Source organism: Lepidochelys olivacea (genome assembly GCF_965140295.1).
Source record: "Lepidochelys olivacea isolate rLepOli2 genome assembly, chromosome: 6".
Classification (NCBI taxonomy): domain Eukaryota; kingdom Metazoa; phylum Chordata; order Testudines; family Cheloniidae; genus Lepidochelys; species Lepidochelys olivacea.
Genome location: NC_140416.1, coordinates 60,531,549 through 60,553,878, shown reverse-complemented (window position 1 = coordinate 60,553,878; position 22,330 = coordinate 60,531,549). Strand labels below are relative to the sequence as shown.

Below are 22,330 nucleotides of genomic sequence, written 5' to 3'. Positions count from 1 at the left end.
GCCGATTTGCATTGCAAAAGGGTCCAGTGAGCAATAAAGTACAATCTGCTTCACATCTTAAGTTAATATTCTGCTTGAGTGGAGTATAACATGTGCCTTTTGCTGCATCTGCAGCCAGATGTGTATGCAAGGTGTATGCACTTTGATGGCGACATGCTTCTGATGGTTTTTGGCAATTATATATCTGAAAGTAGCCCTACATAGATGCAGTCTGAAGACCTGCACTTACCCAGGAACTAGCCATGTTTCATTTATAATCTTGGTGGGTATTTGTCCACAACACTAGCTCTTAGGGTTTAGTTACACGGTAAAGATTCACCACATACACTGGTATAATTATACTGGTATTTTAAACTGCTGTAGTTGCATCAGGTATATAACTCCTCTGCGTGGACACTCTTGTTCTGGGATATGAGTAACTTTTAAGATAAACTTTTTCAGTTTAGCTTAAACAGATTCTAAAGGCTTGTTTACTCTACAGAGCCCTGGCCATTATAGCTATGCTAGCAAACCCCCTTAGTGGAGATGCAATGTATATGTTGGCCAAAAGCATAGTTCTGCTAGCTAAGCCAGCTCCTCAAATGACATTAGCTGTGCTGACAGAGGCACTTCCCTGTCGACATAGTTGAATTTACGCTGTGGCTTTTGCTGGCATAGCTATGTCAGCAAGGGAGATTTTTGGACCAGACTCCTCGTCACCATTGTTGTGCTGGCAAAACTTTGTAGCATAGACCAAGCTCTAAATGACATAAGCGAAACCAGAAAAAGGCATTCTTATACTGAAATAAGAGTGTCCACTTGGGAAGTTACACCAGTATAGCTATAGTGGTTTGAATGCACTCCTTACCAGATACCAATATAACTTTCCCATGTAGATAAGCTGTTGTATTGTCAGCTTCTACTTAAAAGCTCCGTAGTAGGATTGAGATATATCAATGGAGTTTGTGGAGAGCCTGCCGGGCTGTATAAATTTAACTTGAGAACCTTACCCTGCTGGAAACATTCATCAGATGGAAGTCCAGCTCTTAGATCTGTAAAAGATAAAGCTCCCTGTGTTTCCTTGGTCAGGCTTCCACTGGGGTTTGCGCACACGACATAATGATTTTGTTTTTTTCTGCAGAAATTGTGGATGGAAATGTTAAAATGACACTTGGAATGATCTGGACCATCATCCTTCGCTTTGCCATTCAGGATATCTCTGTGGAAGGTAAATCTCAGAGCCTCCATCTGCTGTTCAAGAATGAGCGAAGGTGGCTTTGGTTGGGGAACAAATAGCTGTGTGCCTTGCCGCAAAGGAGATCCAGTTTCAGGGGTAACTGAATCAGCAGAGGACATACCCTGGATGACACAATGGGGCCCTGAGATCCAACCTGCCCTGAACTCTGACCATCCTTGCTGGCCAGTTCATGGCTTGATATGGATATCCTGGGAGTCTTCATATGCTGCTCCTTGGAGTGTATTTCAGAGAAGTCGGGAAGGAAAGGGGAAAGGTTAAACCTGGCAATGTGCAGTGGATCTTGGACTCTAGGACATTTCCTGCTGGCTGATCTATGGTATTGCATGGAAATATCGACCCGTGCTAGGCAGCTAGCTCCAAAATGCCAGGTAGACCTACCCTGAGAGAAATAATGGTAAGAAATCAGAAACCTGCATAAGAGATTCATCCTAGAAGAAGGAAGTTAAATGAGAAACAGAGGTATGCCTCACTGCTGGTTCGAACAAAGACACTGGGTCAGAATGAATTGGAAACACTGTTTTACAGCCTATGCAAGGGATCAGAAAATTCCAGGAAAAAATAGGTTAATCTGTGTCTCTTTTGCTTTCTCTCTAGAGACATCTGCTAAGGAAGGGCTTTTGTTATGGTGTCAGAGGAAGACAGCTCCCTACAAAAATGTGAACATCCAGAATTTCCATATCAGGTAAGGTTGGTTGTTTTTGTTTTTTTTTAAATAGTATTTGGCTTTCTGATCCTCGTATGTTCATAGGGCTTTTGACACTATTCAGCATCTGGTGTAACTAACCTCTCAAAGAAGTTCTGAGACTAGTTGTTGTTCTGATATTCTGTAGGAGAAAAGTAGCACCTACTGATTTGCCCAATATTCCACAGCAAATCAGTGGCAAACCCCACAACAGGACCCAGTTTCCCTGCCTCCCAGTCCCTTTCTCTGACTACAAATGCTGCCTTTGTCAAATACTTTGGAGCATTAAGCCCACTGACGACTCTATCGGTGTTTGTAGGCTGCTTATGAAATAGTACTTCCTGAGTGAAGCTACAAACATTTTTGGGAGAAATTTCCTAAGGTCACGTCTATATTAGAAACTTGTATCTGTATAGTAATGTTGGTTAGGGAGGTGATTTTTTTGGTTGGTTTTTTTTTTGTTTATTTTTTAAACAATATTTCTGTACAGGTAAAAGCACTCACGTAGACGAAGCTATACTGGTATAAGAGTGATTTTGCTATTACAGCACACTTTGCTTGGAGAGCCTGTTTAAGCTATACCTGTAAAAGCACTTTTTTGCCTGTCCCAGTAGAGCTACCTCAGCAAAACTTTTCTAGGGGGGTCTAAGTTTGGGATCTGTTAAGCTATGCAAGTATCACCATGGGGGGACCCTGCTAGTGGGGGTGATGGTATAAAGTTAACGTTAAACAAATCCTTACAAAAAGCATAATGGTGCGGAATGATCCTGTCATAGTTGGACGGGAGAGGAGGACAAATTGACTAGGATTGCCAGTTTTGTTTGTTTTTTGTTTTTTTCCTTTTCCTCCACCTTTTGAGTTCTACTAAATAAAAGCCCATCCCTCTCCACAGGCAAAATATAGGTAATCTTTTGTAGTAATCTGACATTACACCGATCAGGGTAGATTGATTTAAATCATCAAGTGTGAAGCCTTCATTTAAATAATCAGTATTAATTAACTTTTCCATTTGTACTTCAGTTTTATTTTTTAAAGAAAGATGAATTCTTATTGGTTGATATAACCATTAAAATGTGTTTGATTTACAACTAAAACAGAGCCTTCACACTAGATTGGGTACTACTTTTTGCTATGTAGTAGGGTACACTATTGGTATACATTTATTTAAGCAATTATACAGCATAAATATTTTCAGATTCATTTTAATTGTACGTTTTTAGCATGTTAGAAAATGGTGAATGATGGGTGGAGTCATAAGAATATACATAATTTTGAGAACTGAGCCAATCAGAGCTCAGGAAGGGAAAAGCTATAAAATAGGAGTATGAGACCACCCAGATGGGCTCAGTGGGTGATCCCAATGAGGTTGATCAGGGCGGGCAAACTTTTTGGCCTGAGGGCCACATCAGGTTTCCAAAATTGTATGGAGGGCTGGTTAGGGGAGGCTGTGTCTACCCAAATAGCCAGGCGTGGCCCAGCCCCTGCCTACTATCTGACCCCCCCCCCCCCCCCCCGTGATGGCTCCCTGGGGACTCCTGCCCTATCAACCTGTCCCTGTCCCCTGACCACCCCCGGACATCCCACCCCTGCTGCCCCATCCAACCCCCCCCACTCCCCCCAATTCCTGACTTGCTCCCCAGGACCCCTGCCTCATCCAACCACCTCTTCTCCCTGTCCCCTGCTGCCCCATCCAACCCCTTCTTCTTCCTACTCTCCCCCCGGGACCCCTGCCCCATCCAACCCCCCTGTTCTCTACCCTCTGACTGCCCTGCCCCCTGACCACAACCCCCAACTCCCCTGCCCTCTATCCACCCACCACCCCCCCCCCCCCCCGCCTCTTTATCGCGCTGCCTGAAGCATCAGTGCCTAGAGCACCAGAGCGTTGCACAGGCAGCGCAGTGCGCTGAGGCTGCGAGGGAGGTGCGGGGGGCTAACCTCCCGGGCCAGGAGCACAGGGGCCGGGCAAGAGGGTCCCACAGGCCATAGTTTGCCCACCTCTGAGGTAGATGATGGTATCTCCTGGAGTCAGAGGCCGGGTCCCAACGCCTGTGATGACTTTGCCAGTCTCTTGCACCTAGTAGCACAGCCCCAGGGTCCCCCACAGGATCAAGCCCTTAATATAGTACGTGAGCTATTGTGCCATATTTACAAAGCGTGACCTCAAATGTTGGATATTTTTCCCCGGATTCTTTCCTTATATAGAAAAGCAGCCTTTACCTAAAGTTTCTCTGATAGACTCATGGATTCAGCATATTTTTTATTTAAATATTTTAAGAGATTATAATAAATTTAGGCCTTAACATATTTTGTATTAAATTGAGATTTCATTTTAAATGGGTTTATTTTTTAAGACTTTTTTATAATTTAAATAATAGAATAAAAAATCCATTTTTATCCACCCTGATTTTGGTCTGTTTTTTGTCCTCCCTTCTCCTACCAGCTTTGGATTCTATGCTGAGGACTGGGGTGGGGTGGGGGGGGGGGAGATGAGGGAGGTCAAATATAGAGCTGATCATAGCCAATAGCAATTGCTCCTCCTCATTCTTGATCTGTCCTCTCCTAGAAGATCTTGCATATCAAGACTTTTTTCATCCCTAAGCTCTGTTTCTGCCCTTGAGTGCCTGGGCACTCTATTTAACAATGAAAGTTCTGTGGTGAGTGAGAATTGGCATTAAGGAGGCTGCTGCACTAAGAACCTGGTCCTACACCAAGTCAGTGAGAGCAGGGTGGGGGTCTAAAGCAGAGGAGAGCCTTGTCCACAGTTGAGTACTTACAGAAGTTGCTATAAGCTAATGAGCCCAAGGGTAAAGATCTAGGCTCCCAGAATCTTGTCCCCATCTGTCATGCCCCCCCCGCCCCCCCCATGTGTCTTCCTGACTGAACGCTGTTAATTGTGCTCTCTTCCATCTCTTTCGCAGCTGGAAGGATGGCCTTGGCTTCTGTGCTTTGATTCACAGACATCGCCCAGAGCTCATCGACTATGGGAAGCTGCGAAAGGTACTAGCTTAATTTGATTTAAGTTAAGGAACAGAGACCCTGGGTTTGTTGAAATTAAGAGAGACTTGAGCTAGCTTGACAAACCAGGAGGAAAACTTAAACTTGCCACTGAAGCTGAAAATATCTTGCCTAGGGGAGGAAAGAGGGGAGAGATCAATAAATTCAGCCTCACTGAAAAAAGCTTTATGAATTGCCTACTGCCATTCCCTGTTTTCACAATGATTTATTGGCAGATAAGAGGAGGGTGTGGTCTGTAGGAAGTATGGATCACGTGTGCCGAGGTCCAATGTGGCAAAATCTGTTAACTCAGCGATGCCAGTTCTTTTATGCTAACCTTGTGTGCAAATTACATGAACTAGCCAGTCAAGTCAATGTTAGGTCTGGAGCAAAAAGGATGGGGCAGGTTACCTGGCTATGAGGTTTCTTTTCACAGAACTAGAGTGAGACAGGCATATGTGCATTCTTTGCCATCACTTGAAATCTTGTAATGCGCTGCCTCCCTAGTGTGGTTAGTCATCTCTGCTGTAGTGTTGGGCTCTTCCTAGCACTTGGATTGGCGCATTAAGCAATTGAAAAGTGTTTATAGGAAAGTTTGATTCTACTTTGAAAAACAATTCTATTAAAATGGGATCTTCCTGCTCAAAAGATCAGCTCCCTGGTGTACTTGAGGCAGATCGGATGACTTGGTGATGAGAGTGTTTATTGCTTTGTATACCTGTTAGCTCTCCTGAGCCAGCACAGTATGAAAGCATGAGCTGGATTCTATGCCTACTTCTGCATTGTCAACAGAACAGTGTACTAAGTTCCAAGTATTTACGCCTGTGCCTACTCGTTGAAGGAAATGAGTGTCAAGTGTCACTGAGGGCAAGAATTTGTGATACTTGGAAACTGAGCATGTTAAATATAGAAATCATTGGGATCATAAGCCTAGAACCCCATCGTTAATGGATCTCAGTTCTTGTAATGGTGGCGGCAAGTGGATGGGACCAGTATGCAAATAAGTAGAGTGCAAAAGAGTTAATTAAATCAGCTGTCTGTGTGAGATGCTAACTGCACAATGCCTAATACTCCATACAATCAATAACTTCCGAGGTGTTCACTGTCTTGCAGAGCAGTCAATTTTATTTTCTATCGGTTTTAGCATCTTGGGATCAGCACTTGATGAATAAACAGTGGAGGTGGACCCCATCTGTTTATACAAACAGCAGCAACAAAAGAAAACAGGTTAAAGTCAACCACGTTTTCATTTTTTTTTTCCCCCTTTTGGAAAAATAAGGCAGCTAAACAAGGGGTCTTTGAAAATGAAAAATCTAGCAGGGAAACCACTGAGTTCCCATACTAGAAACAAAAGTCAAAGCCAAATCACCCTGCTGTGAGGAAAGGGAAAGGAAGTTTAGCTGCTCACGTAGCCTGACAGCTTTTCAGAATGAAAACGAGTGGTTGTCCTGTCCAGATGGAGGGCAAGAATTTGGTCTGAGGAGAGATTGACAACCCCTGCTCTTCCCCTGTCTCCTGCCTTCTTGAAGAAGGTTAAAAAGAAACCTTCTAATGAGAGAAACTCATCAGACCTTTTCTACTGCTTCTTGTCCTCTTTCTCATGGTTGTTTTCCCTTCCCTGTGCACTTTTCTCACCACTGTTGTTCCTCTGCCTCTTCCCCTTGCTCGTTTTGGCTTTGCCTAGACTAGAAGTTAAAGGTGTCTTGTTAGCATGTTGCCTACAGCAAAGGGGTTGGCTGAGGGACACTGTCTTTAACACACGCTAAACTGGTTGAGCTAAAGCCTAGGAAGAGTGTAGCAGGTGGCCTAGCTCTAACTCTACCAGTTTAGCTCATGTTGAAGACCACAGGGGGCCTTCTCCACGCTACACTTTTACAACATGTCATCTAGGACAGTGGTCTCCAAACTGGGGTGCGCAAGATGATCCCAGGGAGTGCGCGGCAGCAGAAGCGCCGCCAGACAGCACTCTGCTGCTTTTATTCTTTGGCGGCAGCTCTGCCCGTCCACGGCTGGTGTTCGTAGGGTGACCAGACGTCCCGATAAAAATTTGTAGTTCTTTGTCCCGCGTCCCGACCGATGCACGGTTTGTCCCCGCTCTGGCGGGGTGTTTTTTTTTTTTTTTTTTGCTTCTCCCAGGTCTTCTGGTCATCTTCTGCCGGTGGCGCATCTGCGGCAGGTCTTCCAGTCTTCACCCTGGGGGTGTGCAAGCCAAAAAATTTGGAGACCACTGATCTAGGATGTTGCTAATGTGGCTCTTTTAAAATCCTAGTCTCGGCAAAGCCATTTCTCCCTCCTCAGATCCTTGCCTTTTGTCTCTTCAGTTCAGCTCACTTAATTTTCTCCACCTGCCCCCTGGAGACTGCTGTTTCCTACCAGAGTTTGGAGCCTTTCCCCTGGTTCTGCTTCATTCCTGCTAGAGCGGGGTGGCCAACCTGAGCCTGAGAAAGAGCCAGAATTTAGCAACATACATTGCCAAAGAGCCACAGTAATACATCAACAGCCCCCCATCAGCTTCACCCCCCCATTCCTAGCGCCTCCTACCCACCAGCAGCCCCACTGATCAGCACCTCCCCCTCCTTCCCCTCACCTTCCAATCAGCTGGTTCATGGTGTGCAGGAGGCTCTGGGGGGAGAGGGAGGAGCGAGGCCACAGCAGGCTCAGGGGAGGAGGCAGGAAGGGGTGGAGTGGGGGCAGGGCCTGTGGCAGAGCCAGGGGTTGAGCCGTGAGCCCCCCGGCACACTGGAAAGTTGGCGCCTGTAGCTCCAGCCCCAGAGTCGGTGCCAAAACAAGGAGCCGCATATTAACTTCTGAAGAGCCGCACGCGGCTCCGGAGCCACAGGTTGGCCACCCCTGCGCTAGAGCTTTTGGATCAGTAAGGAGGAGGAGAGCAGCTGGGTAGCAGAGTAAAAGACACAGTTTATCTTTGTAGATAAAATGAAGGGAATTGGGCATGTTCTGGACAGATACAGCTGAAGGGAGACACAATTGTCCACATAAAGGAATCTTTGAGATAAGATGGGGATTGTGCTCTTTCAGTGAAGCTCAGACTAGTATTATAATGGGTTTAAGAGGCAGCAGGAAAAACTGACATCTCTTCAATGAAATGTTCATACCTGATGTCCTATTGAGCTGCATCACTAAAAGCTGCAAAAGGGCTCAGCAGTTCTGGAACACATCTGAGCCTTAATAGGCTTGGATGGCAGCAACTACTTGATATTGCAGCTACTTGTTTTGGACAAGTGATTGCTCTTCATGGCTCTGGTTAATGGTAAGGAAGATGGGGTGAATTCTCTTGGCATGCTGACAGGGAGCAGTTTGTCAGGAGTTGGGTTTTCCCTTCCCCCATCTCTCCCCTATCTTTAGCCCAATTGCAAACCACATTTCTGATCTCTTCATTCAGCATGAAGATTGAATGATGGCATAATCACTCCTCCAGTGCTATAATCAGTCCATAAACTTGGCCAGTATAAGATTCATATTGCCATATTGGATGCTTCCTAATTTGTTTAAGACAACTCCTGAAAACATAAGTCATACTAATTGGATTTTTTTCAGCTTCTGCTGCTCTGACAGATACAGTAAGTGCTCTGTCTCTCCACTCCCACCCCCCTCCAACTCCTTCCAGATTGCTGGTTGATAGAGGAATTTTTGTATTGGTGACATTGCAATAATTACCATGGTAACATCTTGTGATATGGGGACTTCAAGCTTACTGGAGGAGGAGAGACATCTGAGTGTATGAGTCAGGGTGGTGGGGGAAGGTGGAAGCTGTGGGAGAATCTAACATGAATGTCTCCAGTCAGCAAAAGCAGAGTGCACAAGATAGCTGGCCAGGTTTACCAACGATCACAGCTTAAATAGTGGAATCTTTAAACAAGTAAAATACAGCTTTTCCTGAGCTTCCTTGGCTCAGACAGACTCTAGCGAGCTGTTCCTCTCTTCTTCCCTCATCTACTTTAAAGCTTATCTGAGGCAAATCGGTATCAAAGTGCTTCTGCTGGGCCATACCCCTTTAAACATCAGTCTTGTGTGTTCTTTGGGGTGCACGGCCCTAGAAGGAATTGGAGATGTTAGAGAAATATCTCTCTAACTTATAGCAGCAGAACATACCAGGGAAATGCACAGATTGCATCTCTGTAGTCTAGCAACACTAGAAAATGACCTATTGCTGGCAATAGTTGTCTGCAACAAAAACCAGTGCAACAAAAAACAGAACTGCAACTGGCCTCCCTTGCTCCTCCTCATCTGGTGTTGAAAATCATTATCTGCAAATGTAGACAAGGCACTTTAAAACCAGCATAGAAAAAGTGACCAGTAGTACCATGTTCCACCAGGTCGTCATACTTTTTGAAATGCCACTGAACGCATTTTGGTTTGGTCTACACTGATACTTAGACTGTGTTCAGTACTGTAACAGTACTGGGACTCTCCAGATGGTGCTATTACAGATGGCCTTCTTGGCTCTGTCTATCTGAATGTGTAGGAGTTAGAGCTTGAAGTGCTTATTGTTAATTGTGATGCACTCCTTTTTAGATGTTGACTGTATTGCCAACAGAGTATTTTTGCCGGTGTCTCTGTATGTGTCCGTTTCACTGATAAAGTTTGCAGATGACACACAAACTGGGGGTCAGTCAGTAATACAGAGTGATCTAGACTGCTTAGTAAGATGGGGGAACAAGCAAACAATACATGTTTTAATACAACTAAATGAAAACGTATACATCTAGAAACAAACAGTGTAGGCCATAGTTACATGATGGAGGATTCGATCCTAAAAGCAGCGACCGAAAAAGATTTTTGGGGTAGGAGATGCACAGTGAGCTGAACATGAATTCACAGTGCGTCACTGTGGCCCAAAGGGCTGATGTAACCTTTGGATGATAAATAGGGGAATCTCGAGTAGAAGTAGAGAGGTTATTTTACCCTATATATGGCACTGGTACCACCACTGCTAGAATACTGTGTCCAGTTCTGAGGTCCACAAGTCAAGAAAGACTTTGAAAAGTTGAACAGGGCTTAGAAAAGAGCCATGAGAATGATTAAAGGATTAGAAAACTTGCCTTATAGTGATAGACTCAAGGAGCTCAATCTGTTAAGTTTAACAAGAGACGGTTAAGGGGTGACTTTGATTACGATCTAGCAGAGAAAGGTATAACAGTCCAATGGCTGCAAGTTGAAGCTAGACAAATTCAGACTGGAAATAAGGCCTAAATTTTTAACAGTGAGAGTAATTAACCATTGGATGAATTTACCAAGGATCATGATTGATTCTTGATACTGGCAATTTTAAAATCAAGATTGGATGCGTTTCTCTAAAAGCTCTGCTCTAGGAACTATTTTGGGGAAGTTCTCTGGCCTGTGCTATACAGGAGTCAGACTAGATGCACACTATGGCCCCTTCTGGCCTTGGAATCTATAAATCTACTTATTTTGTAAGGCACAGAGTTAGTGCCTACAGGTTATACCTACGCAAAGAAACAAAAAATTGCTACATGGTGCCAAAATATTACACATATTGGTTTAGGGGGAATTGTTTCTGAAAACTGTAGATGTTTCAATGTTCTAACCTAGATAAGACTTTAGTGTGGGGACTGCACAATGACCAGTGCTGCAAAGGGCCCACAGGTGCGAGACCAGGCTCTTTTTCTTTCATAATTGCTTCTATCCAATCACATTTAGCTTACACCCTCCTGCTTTGCTTGGTCCAAGAGAGGTGGCTTGTTAATCCAATTTCACTTGAAGCTGCATCTCCTAGGTCACTGCAATAAGCAACTGCACCAAGCCTTAAGTTTGGGAGTTAAGGGGCACAGAAAAGCCAAATATGAAGGATAAACTGCATGGAATTTCTTCATCTCCTAGCACTGGGGAGGATCAGGGCTAGACCACTCTTATATTGATGAGAATGTGCTGAGAGAGAGAGTCTTCACACTATCCTGAAAACCTGTTAGTGTTAAACACTAGTTAAACACTACCAACTGCCATGTAGACTGTCCACCAATAGAAGCTACTGGTTCTAGTGCCAACAACATAAAAATTGATGGTATGCATGTTATTTAGTCTCTTTGGCAGCTTATTTCACACAAATGGAATGATTTTTGGGAGCATAACCACCATGATTGTGTGGCTATTGCAATATTTTCACAGAATAAGACTAAATCTCATTTCCATAGCTGTTTGATGCAAAGCTGAATAATCTGTAGTCCGAGAGTTCTCAGACTGGTTGGGAGGCATTAGATAGTTGGTATCTATGTTTGAACACTTAATGATTTCTCAGGGCTTTTTTTTCTGATGACTCCTGCCTTTGGAATGCTAATCCCTTGTTTGGTCCTTTAGAGTCTAGTTATCTTCATGGTATGGTCAAGGCACACTTACTTTCTTTAGGATTTGACTGACTACCTTTTAAGCTCTGTAACTGAAGTGCATTTCTGCCCTGGCAATAGGTATAATAGAAATTAATTAAAATATGCTATATGTTTTCAAGGGCCAGGTAGTGTCTGGTAAGTGGGAATACCTTGGATGGAGGTTTAATACACATACAAAAGACATTTAAAAAAAAAAAAAACGAAAAAAAAAGGTCTTGTAGAGTAAGGATTTGTTCTGGGTGTCCTGGGAAACTGCCTTTTCCTCCCACTCAACTGTATGCAATGAACTGTACACCGGCTGGTAACCGTACTCAAGCCCAGAAGTAGCTGCCATCATAGTGTTGCTAGATGTAAATAGTTGGTGAAGCATTTTGAAATTTTTTGGGGATAAATGCTGTTTAAATGTAAAATACCATTGTTACTATCAATATGACATTGCATCTATAGTAGGGCAAATTAAATCTTTTAATTAGGCTGTGAGATATGCATAGCTTTTCCTATTGTTGCATCTTTATATCAAGATTGAGTGTCTTTCTAAAATATATGCTCTACCTTGGTGGTTCTCAAACATTTGTACTGGTGACCCCTTTCACAGAATATGCCTCCGAGTGTGACACCCCCTCGCCCCTTATAAATTAAAAAAACCTTTTTTTAATAGTTAACACTATTATAAATGCTGGAGGCAAAGCAGGGTTTGGGGTGGCAGCTGACAGCTCATGATCCCCACGTAATAACCTCATGACCTCCTAAGCGGTCACGGCCCCCAGTATGAGAACCCCTGCTGTAAATCAAGCGGAAGCTATGGGCTTGATGCAGGAGCAGTTGCAGGGGTGGGCAAGTTTTTTTGGTCTGAGGGCCACATTGGGGTTCCGAAACTGTATGGAGGCCTGGGTAGGGAAGGCTGTGCCTCCCCAAACAGCCTGGCCCCCACCCCCTCCCACTTCCCGCACCCTGACTGTCCCCCTCAGAACCCCTGACCCATCCAACCCCTCTGCTCCTTGTCTCCTGACTGCCCCCTCCCGGGACCTCCCACTCCAATCCCCTCCCCGTCCCCTAACTGCCACGACCCCTATCCTCAGCCCCATCCAATCTCCCCTGCTCCCTGTCCCCTGACTGCCCCCCGGGACTCCCTGCCCCCTTACCATGCCGCTCAGAGCACCACGACTGGCAGCTGCGCCACCCAGCCAGAGCCAGCCACACAGTCTAGAGCAGCGCTGCCTGGCAGGAGCTTGCAGCCCACTGTCCAGAGCGCTGGCAGCACAGCGAGCTGAGGTTGCGGGGGAGGGGCTGGGGGCTAGCCTCCCTGGCCGGGAGCTGTGGGGCTGGGCAGGACAGTCCCTATTGCCTGTGGGCCATAGTTTGCCCACCTCTGAGCTATTGAGTGGAATTCTATGACCGGCAGGAGGTCAGGCTAGATGATCATAATGGTCTCTTCTGGCCTTAAAAGCTGGGAATCCCCACACCCTTTAGATTCTTTTGTTAAATCTGTTTGCAAAGTCGACTCCTAACCAATCAAATGCATACACTTGTGATTCCTGTTAATGCCATCAGTCACGTGGCTGAGTCCCCAGGCACTGCTTTTAAAATGAACCCAGTTATTTAATCTGCTGTGGTGCCTGCTGCATCAGTGGTTTCATATTTGTATTTCTGTCAGTCCAACTTAGTTATCTGAAGCAAACCAAACAACGATGCTCTCTGGTTTCAGAGAAATATTGTTTCTCTTGCTGCATTTTGATGCTAACACTCTGGCTCTTCCTTTCCTAGGATGATCCTCTTACTAACCTAAACACAGCCTTCGATGTGGCTGAGAAGTATCTGGACATCCCCAAAATGTTGGATGCAGAAGGTAAAGTAGAATCCAATTTTTGTTTTTGATTTTGGTTTTTCCCAAGATATTCCCCGCCTCTTCTAGTTGGACACGTATTATTCCAGATCTTCCTAATCTTGAATGCCCCCTCCATCACTACACCCCAAACAAACAGAATAAAGGTTACAACAGAAAAATGAATCTCTTGTTCTATTTCTCTCTTTCTCCTGTGCCCCTCATTCTCCCATGTCTGCTCAGTAGTTTTTAATCTGGGGCTGATACAGTGGGCAGAGACACGTAATACTTGGATATATCTATCTGACTGGGGTGGTGCTCCATACTGGATACCAAACTGATTTGTGAACCAACACCACATTATGTGGTGGCCCTACATATAATGAATGGGAGAAAATATCAAAACAGACCAACTTCAGTTATTTCCTAAATATTGTCATGGTATCATTGTCCCCATCGTACTGTGCTTGATACATGTTGGCATCCCATCTCTGGCCCATAGCTCCCTATTAGTTACAGTAAAGGCTCCAATTTGGGTTGGATCTAGTCTTCAGTTCCCACAAGCCAGACTCCTGACTACAAGAGTTTGCTTGTACCTAATACTAATTTGTCATCTCTGTAGTCAGAAGCCTGCACTGTCATTACTGCCGTTTGTAAAGGTTTCCATTCTCTTGCCATGAATCTAAAATTTACCTAAGATCTTGGTTTCCCCATATCCTTTCAAGATCTAGATTTAGTGGTTCAAGAGACAGTCCAGTGCAGGACATACTCTTCCTTCGATCGAGGATTTGTATCCTGGACCCTTTTTTGGTGTAGTTGGTTGCTGCCATTTAAATGAAGCCATTTGTTGAGGATTAGAGGAGGGTGTGGAGAACGAATTTGGCAAGAACAACTCTGCCAGTTTTCTCTAGATTTCTCCAACCCACTCTTTTACCATGTCTGGTACTGTAAACTGCTTCCCTCTGAACTGCTCAGTCATATTAGGCATGAGAATACAGCACTGACCAGTTCTGGAAGCAAAGGGAGATACTTTCTATAAGAGGCACTTCTGAAAAAGTGGGTAACTGGTTATCTGAAGGCATTTGGGGCAGCAGGGATTACCTTTTAGAAACATGAAGGGTCCCGTTTGGAAGGCTCCAACTCTCTCATTTGCACTTCAGTCTGCTGGCCAGGTCTTCATTTGTACAGTGGGTATTTGCCCAAGGCCAGCTGACTCTGAAGAGGGAGGCTTTGTTTCAGGCTTGGTTTGGGAAGTGAAGACCTGTGTAAAATAACATATCTCTGTGGTGGGGATACACACAATTAAAACTGGTTAACCAGCGTTTGGACAACTAGCAATTTACTGTGCACACTTTTTTGATGCAGGGTTCCCAGCCTCAGTAACCAGTCATGCTTCCTCCTGCCCTTGCCCGCTCCTCATTGTTGTGATCCCAAGGAATTGCCATGTTTCTGGGATAGATTTTATTAGACTGTCTCCTCCAGGTGCTCCCAAAGAAATCTACCCCAGAAATAACTGGGTCTAGTTTTGGGAATGATAGAAACAGATGGTTAAGGCCATGCAGGATTTCTCCTGCTTTGTCAGAGCAGCTCTCCTTCCTAAAGGAATAGAACAAATGTGTGTACCTCTGCAGTGTAAATACCGATGGCCTGATCTTAAGAGGTGTTGAGTTCCCACCGACAGTAATGGGACTTGGAACACTTGGCACCTTTTGAAAATCAGACCGTCCATATGTTGGGGTGATTTGAGGGGGAGGAAAAAACTCACCTCAAGAACTTTTAGGGGACGGAGGAGTTGAATTATGCTAAAACTATAAACACAACAGCCTATTGGTGCTTTGCTGGGTTCATCCCACCGATTCAACTGACAGCTCTGCCTTGGCTGGATCCATCTAGAGAGGGATGAAATGTTCCAACATGAAACATACTGTGATCCCATTAGGTTTTCCAGGGGCTAGATTACACCTCCTCTTGGGAGTTTTGTTGATAAGGGAAGGGTTGCTGGAGAGGGTCAGGGAGTCCTGCATAAAGAGTGTGCAGAGTAGGACTTTCCTGTGACATGTACATGCCCCACACCAGGTGTCCTGGACCGTTCTGGCTCTCCTCCCTTGCTCTTCTCCCATCAGTCGATATGCTCTTAACTTCAGGTTTTTTTTGACAGACATTGTTGGAACTGCCCGCCCTGACGAGAAAGCCATCATGACCTATGTTTCTAGCTTCTACCACGCCTTCTCAGGAGCACAGAAGGTATCGCAGGATTCCAAGCTCCCTCCACACAGCGCACCTGGTCCTGTTGCTAATGTCCAAACCTTTTTTCTTTCTCTCTCTCCTCTCTAGCTACGGGCATCTTTATATTATTTTTTGGTAGAGTTGGCTGTTGGTTCAAAGTGGTGTCCCAAACATAAGAATTTGGGGGGCAGGGATTGGGAGAGCATATCCCTACAGTCAGTGTACAATAAAGCCACAGGACTGCTGAGTGCACATTAATCCTATGGTACTGGGAGCTCTGCCATCAAGATTCCCTCTCGACTAGCTGAGCTAGTTGGCACCAGCTTCTGTCACACCAGTAAGACTAGAATTGGAAATCAAACCTAAATCTTTAACACAGTGTTGCAGTGCTTTTCCGGTAGGCCACCGAACTTGCTGTGCAGTTGCTGTGGTTCCCTTATGTTCAGACACTACAGCATACCACCACTGGAGTTTATTTCTGATGAATCCACTTTTTGGCGAGGGTGGGGAATGTGGCTGGGCAGGAGGTTTCAGAAAGAGCACAGAGTGGCAAAGCTAACACATTCACTCGCCCTTATACACATTCACTACACCTGAGCTATAGGGTCTCTAAGGCCTGGCCTACACTACAGGGGAAATTCGATCTAAGCTATGCAATTTTAGGTACGTGAGTAATGTAACTTAAATCGATGTAGCTTAGATCTACTTACCACCAGGTCCACACTACACGATGTTGATGGGAGACGCACTCCTGTCAACTCCCCGTACTCTTCTTGATCCGATGGAGTACAGGAGTCGACAGGAGAGCGATCTGCGGGCAATTTAGCAGGTCTTCACTAGACCCGTTAAATCAACTGCTGATGCATCGATCCTGATTCTCTTCCCTTACTCCTTGGGCATCTGTGGAAGTATTTCTTAGACTAACTGAGCCACTGGAGGGATCATCCCAAATACTAAGCTGCCACTCTCGTTGCAGAGTTCAGCATAACACCTATTCCTTTTACACAGTGAACTCAGCCCAGCTTCAGCTTGCCTTTGAAGAGTTTATCTGACATACCCTCTAGTGCTGTGGCTCTCAAAATAGAGGGGATCACATATTGCATCTGAGACACCCGCTTTTCCCTTTTTCTTTCCTCCCTTTCGTCCCCCATGGTGGAGGTTGGACAGATGTGTCCTGGCTGTATTTTGCCAAGCAATTGCCTGCCGTTATGTAGTTACTTAAAGAAAGTATTGCTAAGTGAGACCTGATAAATCTCCCTCAAAAATCAAACACACTGTAACTGCTTCAGTGCCATAGGATTATCCAGTACACACTGAAGCAGAGTCGGAAATACTCTGTAAGAAGGCAGTCTGATCTCTGCAATGGCCTGGCCACTTAAGACTCACAAGCCTTTCAAGAGAAGACTCTCAAAATGCTAAAGCAATAAATAAATTTTATTCATTCTCATGGCTGGGTCAGGCCCACTGACTGTGGGGCTGTGAAAATATGTAATTTGGAGGTTGGCTCGGAAGAAGAACTGGATGCTGGGAGGAGAAAGGGGTGGTACCACTTTGATCCACAGAGCCAACCCTGCTGGTCACTTTCTGATCCGAATTCCCAGCTCTCCGCATGGAAATCTATTTGGCCTGTCCTGCAATGCATGATGGGAAGTTTTCTCCCCCTCTCTCACGCCACCCATGACTGTTTATTTTATTCTATGTGCTGCTTCTTACTTTATCCTTTCAACCTCTTTTCCTTCTTTGCACAGATATTATAGGCCCGCTAAGGCCGGATGAGAAGGCCATTATGACCTATGTTTCATGTTACTACCACGCCTTCTCAGGTGCGCAGAAGGTGAGACATTACTCCTAACAAAACCCTCCCTCTTCTCTTCCGTGCCCTCCCAACAGTTAACTCTCTGGGAAACATCTCAAACCTTTGGTCCATGAACATAGAGGCAGGGAATCCCATGCTGTCGCTGCACTGAGCGATCTAACCACATACATAGCTGTTCTGGGATGTATGATCTTTAACCTGGCTGAAGAAGTTATATGAGGAAACTATGGATTCAGAAAGTGTTCTTTAAACATACTTCAGCTCTTCCCTTTGTGCCTCTCTCTGCATCCACTCCCATGTGGTGGATACAAGATTCCTGTCCAAGGTGGGCACGACCCCACTGACGAAGCCAAAAGGAAGAAATTGACCTTTGGACTCCATCACTCTTGACTGGATGATGTGTATATCAAAGCAACAAGCTTAATTTCCGCCTTGTCAAGCATAGTCTTGTTCTGAAAGCTGATTAAGATGGGGCTGTTGAGGGTCTCATTTTGTAGCTGCCAGCTTCCCTCCCTAGTGAGCTCCCACTGGGTCAGTGGCCTCTTCCTGGGCCAATTTCCAACGATATGTGAGCTGCCTAGGAGGAAGTAGCCCATAATTTTCTACCCCTAGACAGTGCTCCAGCTGCGAGTTTCATCCCTAATTAGTCTTAGCTGAACCACCTGAACTTCCCTTCTCTTACCCATTTCTCCTCTCCTGGCTCCTCTCCTTTTGTTCTTTCCTTCCCACTCATTCGCCTCCCTTCACCAACCACCTGTTTTTCCCTCCTTCTGTCAGCTTTATCTTCCGCAATATTTTCTTTGGTTCTTTCTCTGCTTTTATTCCAAGCCCCTTTGCCTGGCACTGGGTGGCCTACCCCCAAAGGAGTGGATTAGCCAGCTCAGAGATCCCTGCCTCCCACTGGGCAACAGTTTTCTAAAATGCCAATTTTCTAGTAGTACTTTTTATAGGAGGAAAGCTCTGTGCACTGTTAAGTGTAGGTGTGCATTCTCCTCCTCCCCTCCCCCTCCAAGCTCAAGGGGATTCAGACCAGGGGCTTTGGATATATGGTCCAAAGCCTGAGACTTAGACCCATCTCTAATTAACATATTACAAACAGGACAAAAATTTCCCTTCTTTCTCACAACTACTTTCTATAAAGGATGCACAGTCCACATTCTTCCCAAGGGAGAGTCATGTTGGCAGCATACTAAGCACCTCAGGGCTACATGTGGTTTATACAAATCAGTGCTGATGGTAGCCAGCATCAGTTTTAATACCAAGATGCCACCCACAGGTTACAGGTTCCACATATAAAGAGCTAGCTTGAACCATAAGTTTATTTTTTTTATTTTTATTTTTTATTTAGATCAAGCTGGAACATTGCATGCTGGGACCTGCTCTGTTTTATGCAAAATAGGTGCAGCTCTGGTTCCTAGTAAATTGCAAATGTGGTACTCCATTTGGACAGTGCTGAAGTAGGTTCACCTACTTCACATATATGGGTTTGGTGGTGGCTTTGCCATGAGAATCCTGGCTAGTAAATTATTTGAAACTCTTCACAGCAGGCTAAGTGGAATACAAGCCATCTGATGCTTTCCCATAAAGACCATTCTCCCAGAGCCCATGCCAGACTAACCACCAGCCGCAGTATTTTCCAGTTGCCACACACACAGTTCTTCAGTTTAGGTTGATGGCAAACCTAAAATGTGGGTAGAAGGTGAAAGAGCTGGCTAGGTTTCTGATGGCGTTAAAGGTGCTGCCCGTCAATCCTATGTTGTTCTTCTTCTCCCGTCCCAGTCCATCCTTTGAAAATATTTGCAGCAGCTCCTGTGCCCATTTCACCAATTAGTGCTGGTGCCAGGGCTTCTATTGATACTGTAAACAGAAACATTGTCTACTGCCACAATGTCTGAACCAAGTAATTGGAGTAAGAATCAGAGAATTTGCTTCTTAGCTATTAAGGTTTGAATCCATGTAGTCTAACTGGCTTATAGGGAGGATTAAAAAAAATTGATTAAATTGTCAATTTGCCAGCAATTTAACTACGACTGGAGGGTAGGGTGTAGCTCCTTTTTGAAGCTCTCCCAGGGCCAGTCCTACATTATCCAGCTATTGAGTGACAAGTTTAAAATCTCGGGCTAATACAAAGTGATTACTGAGCATGGTTCTCACTAGGTCTAGGAGCACAGTGTGTCTTTTTAAGCACTGCCGTCTCTTACTTGATTAGGTGAGTTACTGTGATGTCGCTCCATTTTTCATTCAGATTTCTCATTACTGCTACCAGCCCTGAAGGGGAGGTCACATGATCAGCTTTCTGCTTCTTTCATTCTCTTATACTGAGTCTTTAAAGGTACAGGGGCCCCAGCCTGACGTGACATTTGTGTGGATTGCTACTTTTCCTTTAAATGATTTATATATAAAAATATATGTCTATACTTGCTTTGGTTGGTTTGCTTGTTTTCTAACTGCTTCTAACTTTCACAACACTAAACTGCATGGGTGTTTAACTACTGGTTGGGTTCAATGTTTTAAAATATTGTAAAACTTCACTTCTGCAGTGAAATTTTCTGAATAACTTCTTGCCATTTTATAATGTGTTTGTTTGGTATGCAGTGTTCTGGGGTGCTCTTGGGAATATGTATTAGTCATAGACAGGTGGCCACATCACAGAAACCATTATGGTCCTAGATCGCTTTATTGACATACTAAGCAGGGAGACGCAGGGAGACCCAGGGTTGAATAGGCCATGGAGACCACTCCCCTTTCATCCCTAGAGGGGTAGCTCCTCAAGGCCAGGATTGAGACACATGGGCAAGATAATGTGGGCAAAGCTTATCGTGTCATTGCCTGTGTTGTATCTCTTCTGTAGCTAGAGTCTCTGGGACTGTCAGTCCAGAACCTTTCAGGAGCAGCAAATCGTCCATAAACATTCCTTTAATAAAGGAACATGTGGTGAGCCATCTAGACGTTACGGAGAGTGTGTCTACATTCCACTCCTTTCCTTAAACATTCTGCTTCTGCCATCACTGCTGCTGCTCCTCTCCTGGGAGCACTGGTGGGAGCACAAATGGAGATCACATGGAACATTCTGTTTAATCCTAATCACAGCAGGTCAGCACAACACATTGCCTGCAACTCTAGTAGTTGTAGCACCATGTCTACTGTAATCCTCCTACTGTTCTTGTAGTAACAGGACGAGTTAGCAAGAAGTCCAGTGTAGGCAGGAACACTGAGAAGCAGGAGTTGGTGTAGGGGAGAGAGAGAGAGACTGACTTCCAAACAAGCTAAACATCGGCAATTGGGGAATTTTTTTTGTTTGGACACACGGGCACCCAAAATGTGGGGGGACTGGAGGAAATCTGCCATCAAACACATGTAAATATACCTGTTTAAAATGGAATCCCTACTGCTTAGTTGGCTGCTGCCACAGCCACATGTGAATAACAGGGTTGGAGAATTAACACCCTCCCCCCCCCCAAAAAAAATCCCCACCACCCTGGCCCTGGGTACTATAAAGTTTGAGGTGGATCTCTCTCTCTCTCTCTCTCTCTCTCTCTCTCTCTCTCAAGTCACATTGGATGTAGGGACACTGGGTATGTCTTTTTGAGATATCATTTGATATTCTCTCTGTAAAGTCCACCTGGATGGCAAAAATGAGCCTTTGGGACCAACCAAGAGGAAGTTAAAATCAAAACAAGAGCATGCTTTCTGACATTTTAAACTGTCCTGAGCACTTCTCGTTTATACTTTTTACCAAAATGGCTCTTTCCCCTTTAAAGACCATTTCTACATGTTCTTATTAATGTAGTTAATATTTGTATACCCGCTAGCTGGCCTAGTTTAGCTATGGGAGAGATGACTGAACACACGCTTTTTTGAGCCTCTTCCCAACGACTAAGATCACCAGTTCCTTTGGGACTGTACGACTCGTATGTCATTTTGAAGCTTATGATTTTTATTGCTATTCTTGCTACCTCACATCAGCTGCAATAACTGGAGGATTTTTCTCCAATGACATCAGAGGCTGAATAAACAAATATAAAATGCCTTTTAAAAATAGATGTACGTTTAAACTTGCCAGTCATGAGCTCTTTAAATGGTGGGCTATTTACTGCTCCAGAATCTCTCTCACATACAACCACTTCTGATGTCAGTTCCACTTGCAGATCTAGAGCACTGTGTAACTTACAGAACATGTAAGCTGTAGAGACACCATGTGCGTTCACTCCTTGCATTGCTCAACAACAGGCTCCTGTTGGCCACCGGTGAGTGATGTAAGGAGTTGGGATTGACTCCCTATCCCAGCTTCCTCAGCCACCTGGAGATATGCACATTGTGGAGGTAGAATGGTGATAGTATCTTTAGGGCTTCGGTGGGAAGAGGAGATAAGGATGATGATGATGGCCTCTAGCACACTATCTGTGCCAGAAAGAAAATGGCCTTTCAAGTTGTCTGCACAGCAGATGTTGTTCCAAGGACTCTGTCCGCCTCTGGAGAAGGATCTAATTCTCCTTCGTGTTCACAGGAGCTGTGCAGATACATGGGCAAGTAATGCCCCAAGAACAAGCCTTTTTATATATTTCAAGTGTTAAGCACGTGCTCTTGCTAATAATGTGGCACTCAGGGTGGACTGTTCAGACCTTAGTTTGCAGCTGGGATTTCCATTCCTTGATCCAAGTTTCAACATGTCTAGTCTTCCTGCAGAACGCCACTGTAATAATGATACACCATGGCTCAAGAGACTTGATTTAGGGAAGGAGGCAGAGAGATTACCAAACAAATCCCAGTTAGATGGAAGGAAAGTCTCACCTGGATCATGAAAATCCAAATAAATGTAGGTCTCAATAGCCGGTGGGGAAGGAAGGAAAGGTTCCTCCATCCATCGGATATTTCTGTGCCTTAAGATGGAATTGCACGTAAAGGGTATCAAAGACTGTATATTGTAGGGAGAGCTAGAAGATAGCTCAACTGTTAGACAGATTTTGGGGGAAAGGAAAGAACAAACTCAAGTATTTTCTTAGAAACTAGGTAAAGACTCACCCAGAGTCCAGTGTCTGTATCAAATACAAATAAACAGCACTTTCTTAAGGTTAAAAGCGTTTAAGGAAGATTCCCCCAGTTTGACACCTGCCATAGTAGTACCCAGGCATCACAGATCAATTATTGGAGTTGTGGCTTTGAGCGTCTGCTTGTGGCATGGAGAGGGTGT

General features: G+C 44.7%; 1 protein-coding gene across 3 annotated transcripts in view; it reads left to right on the top strand.

Moving 5' to 3' along the window:
* The window catches only part of ACTN1 (actinin alpha 1), a 130,532-nt gene that overhangs the window by 81,029 nt on the left and 27,173 nt on the right, over positions 1–22,330 (top strand). For all 3 annotated transcript variants that reach the window (XM_084630621.1, XM_084630622.1, XM_084630620.1), the window contains exons 4-8: positions 1,121–1,207; positions 1,832–1,919; positions 4,838–4,916; positions 13,040–13,121; positions 15,256–15,341. In XM_084630621.1, the coding sequence (XP_084486747.1) occupies positions 1,121–1,207; positions 1,832–1,919; positions 4,838–4,916; positions 13,040–13,121; positions 15,256–15,341 (422 nt within the window). The remainder of the gene's footprint in view (positions 1–1,120; positions 1,208–1,831; positions 1,920–4,837; positions 4,917–13,039; positions 13,122–15,255; positions 15,342–22,330) is intronic.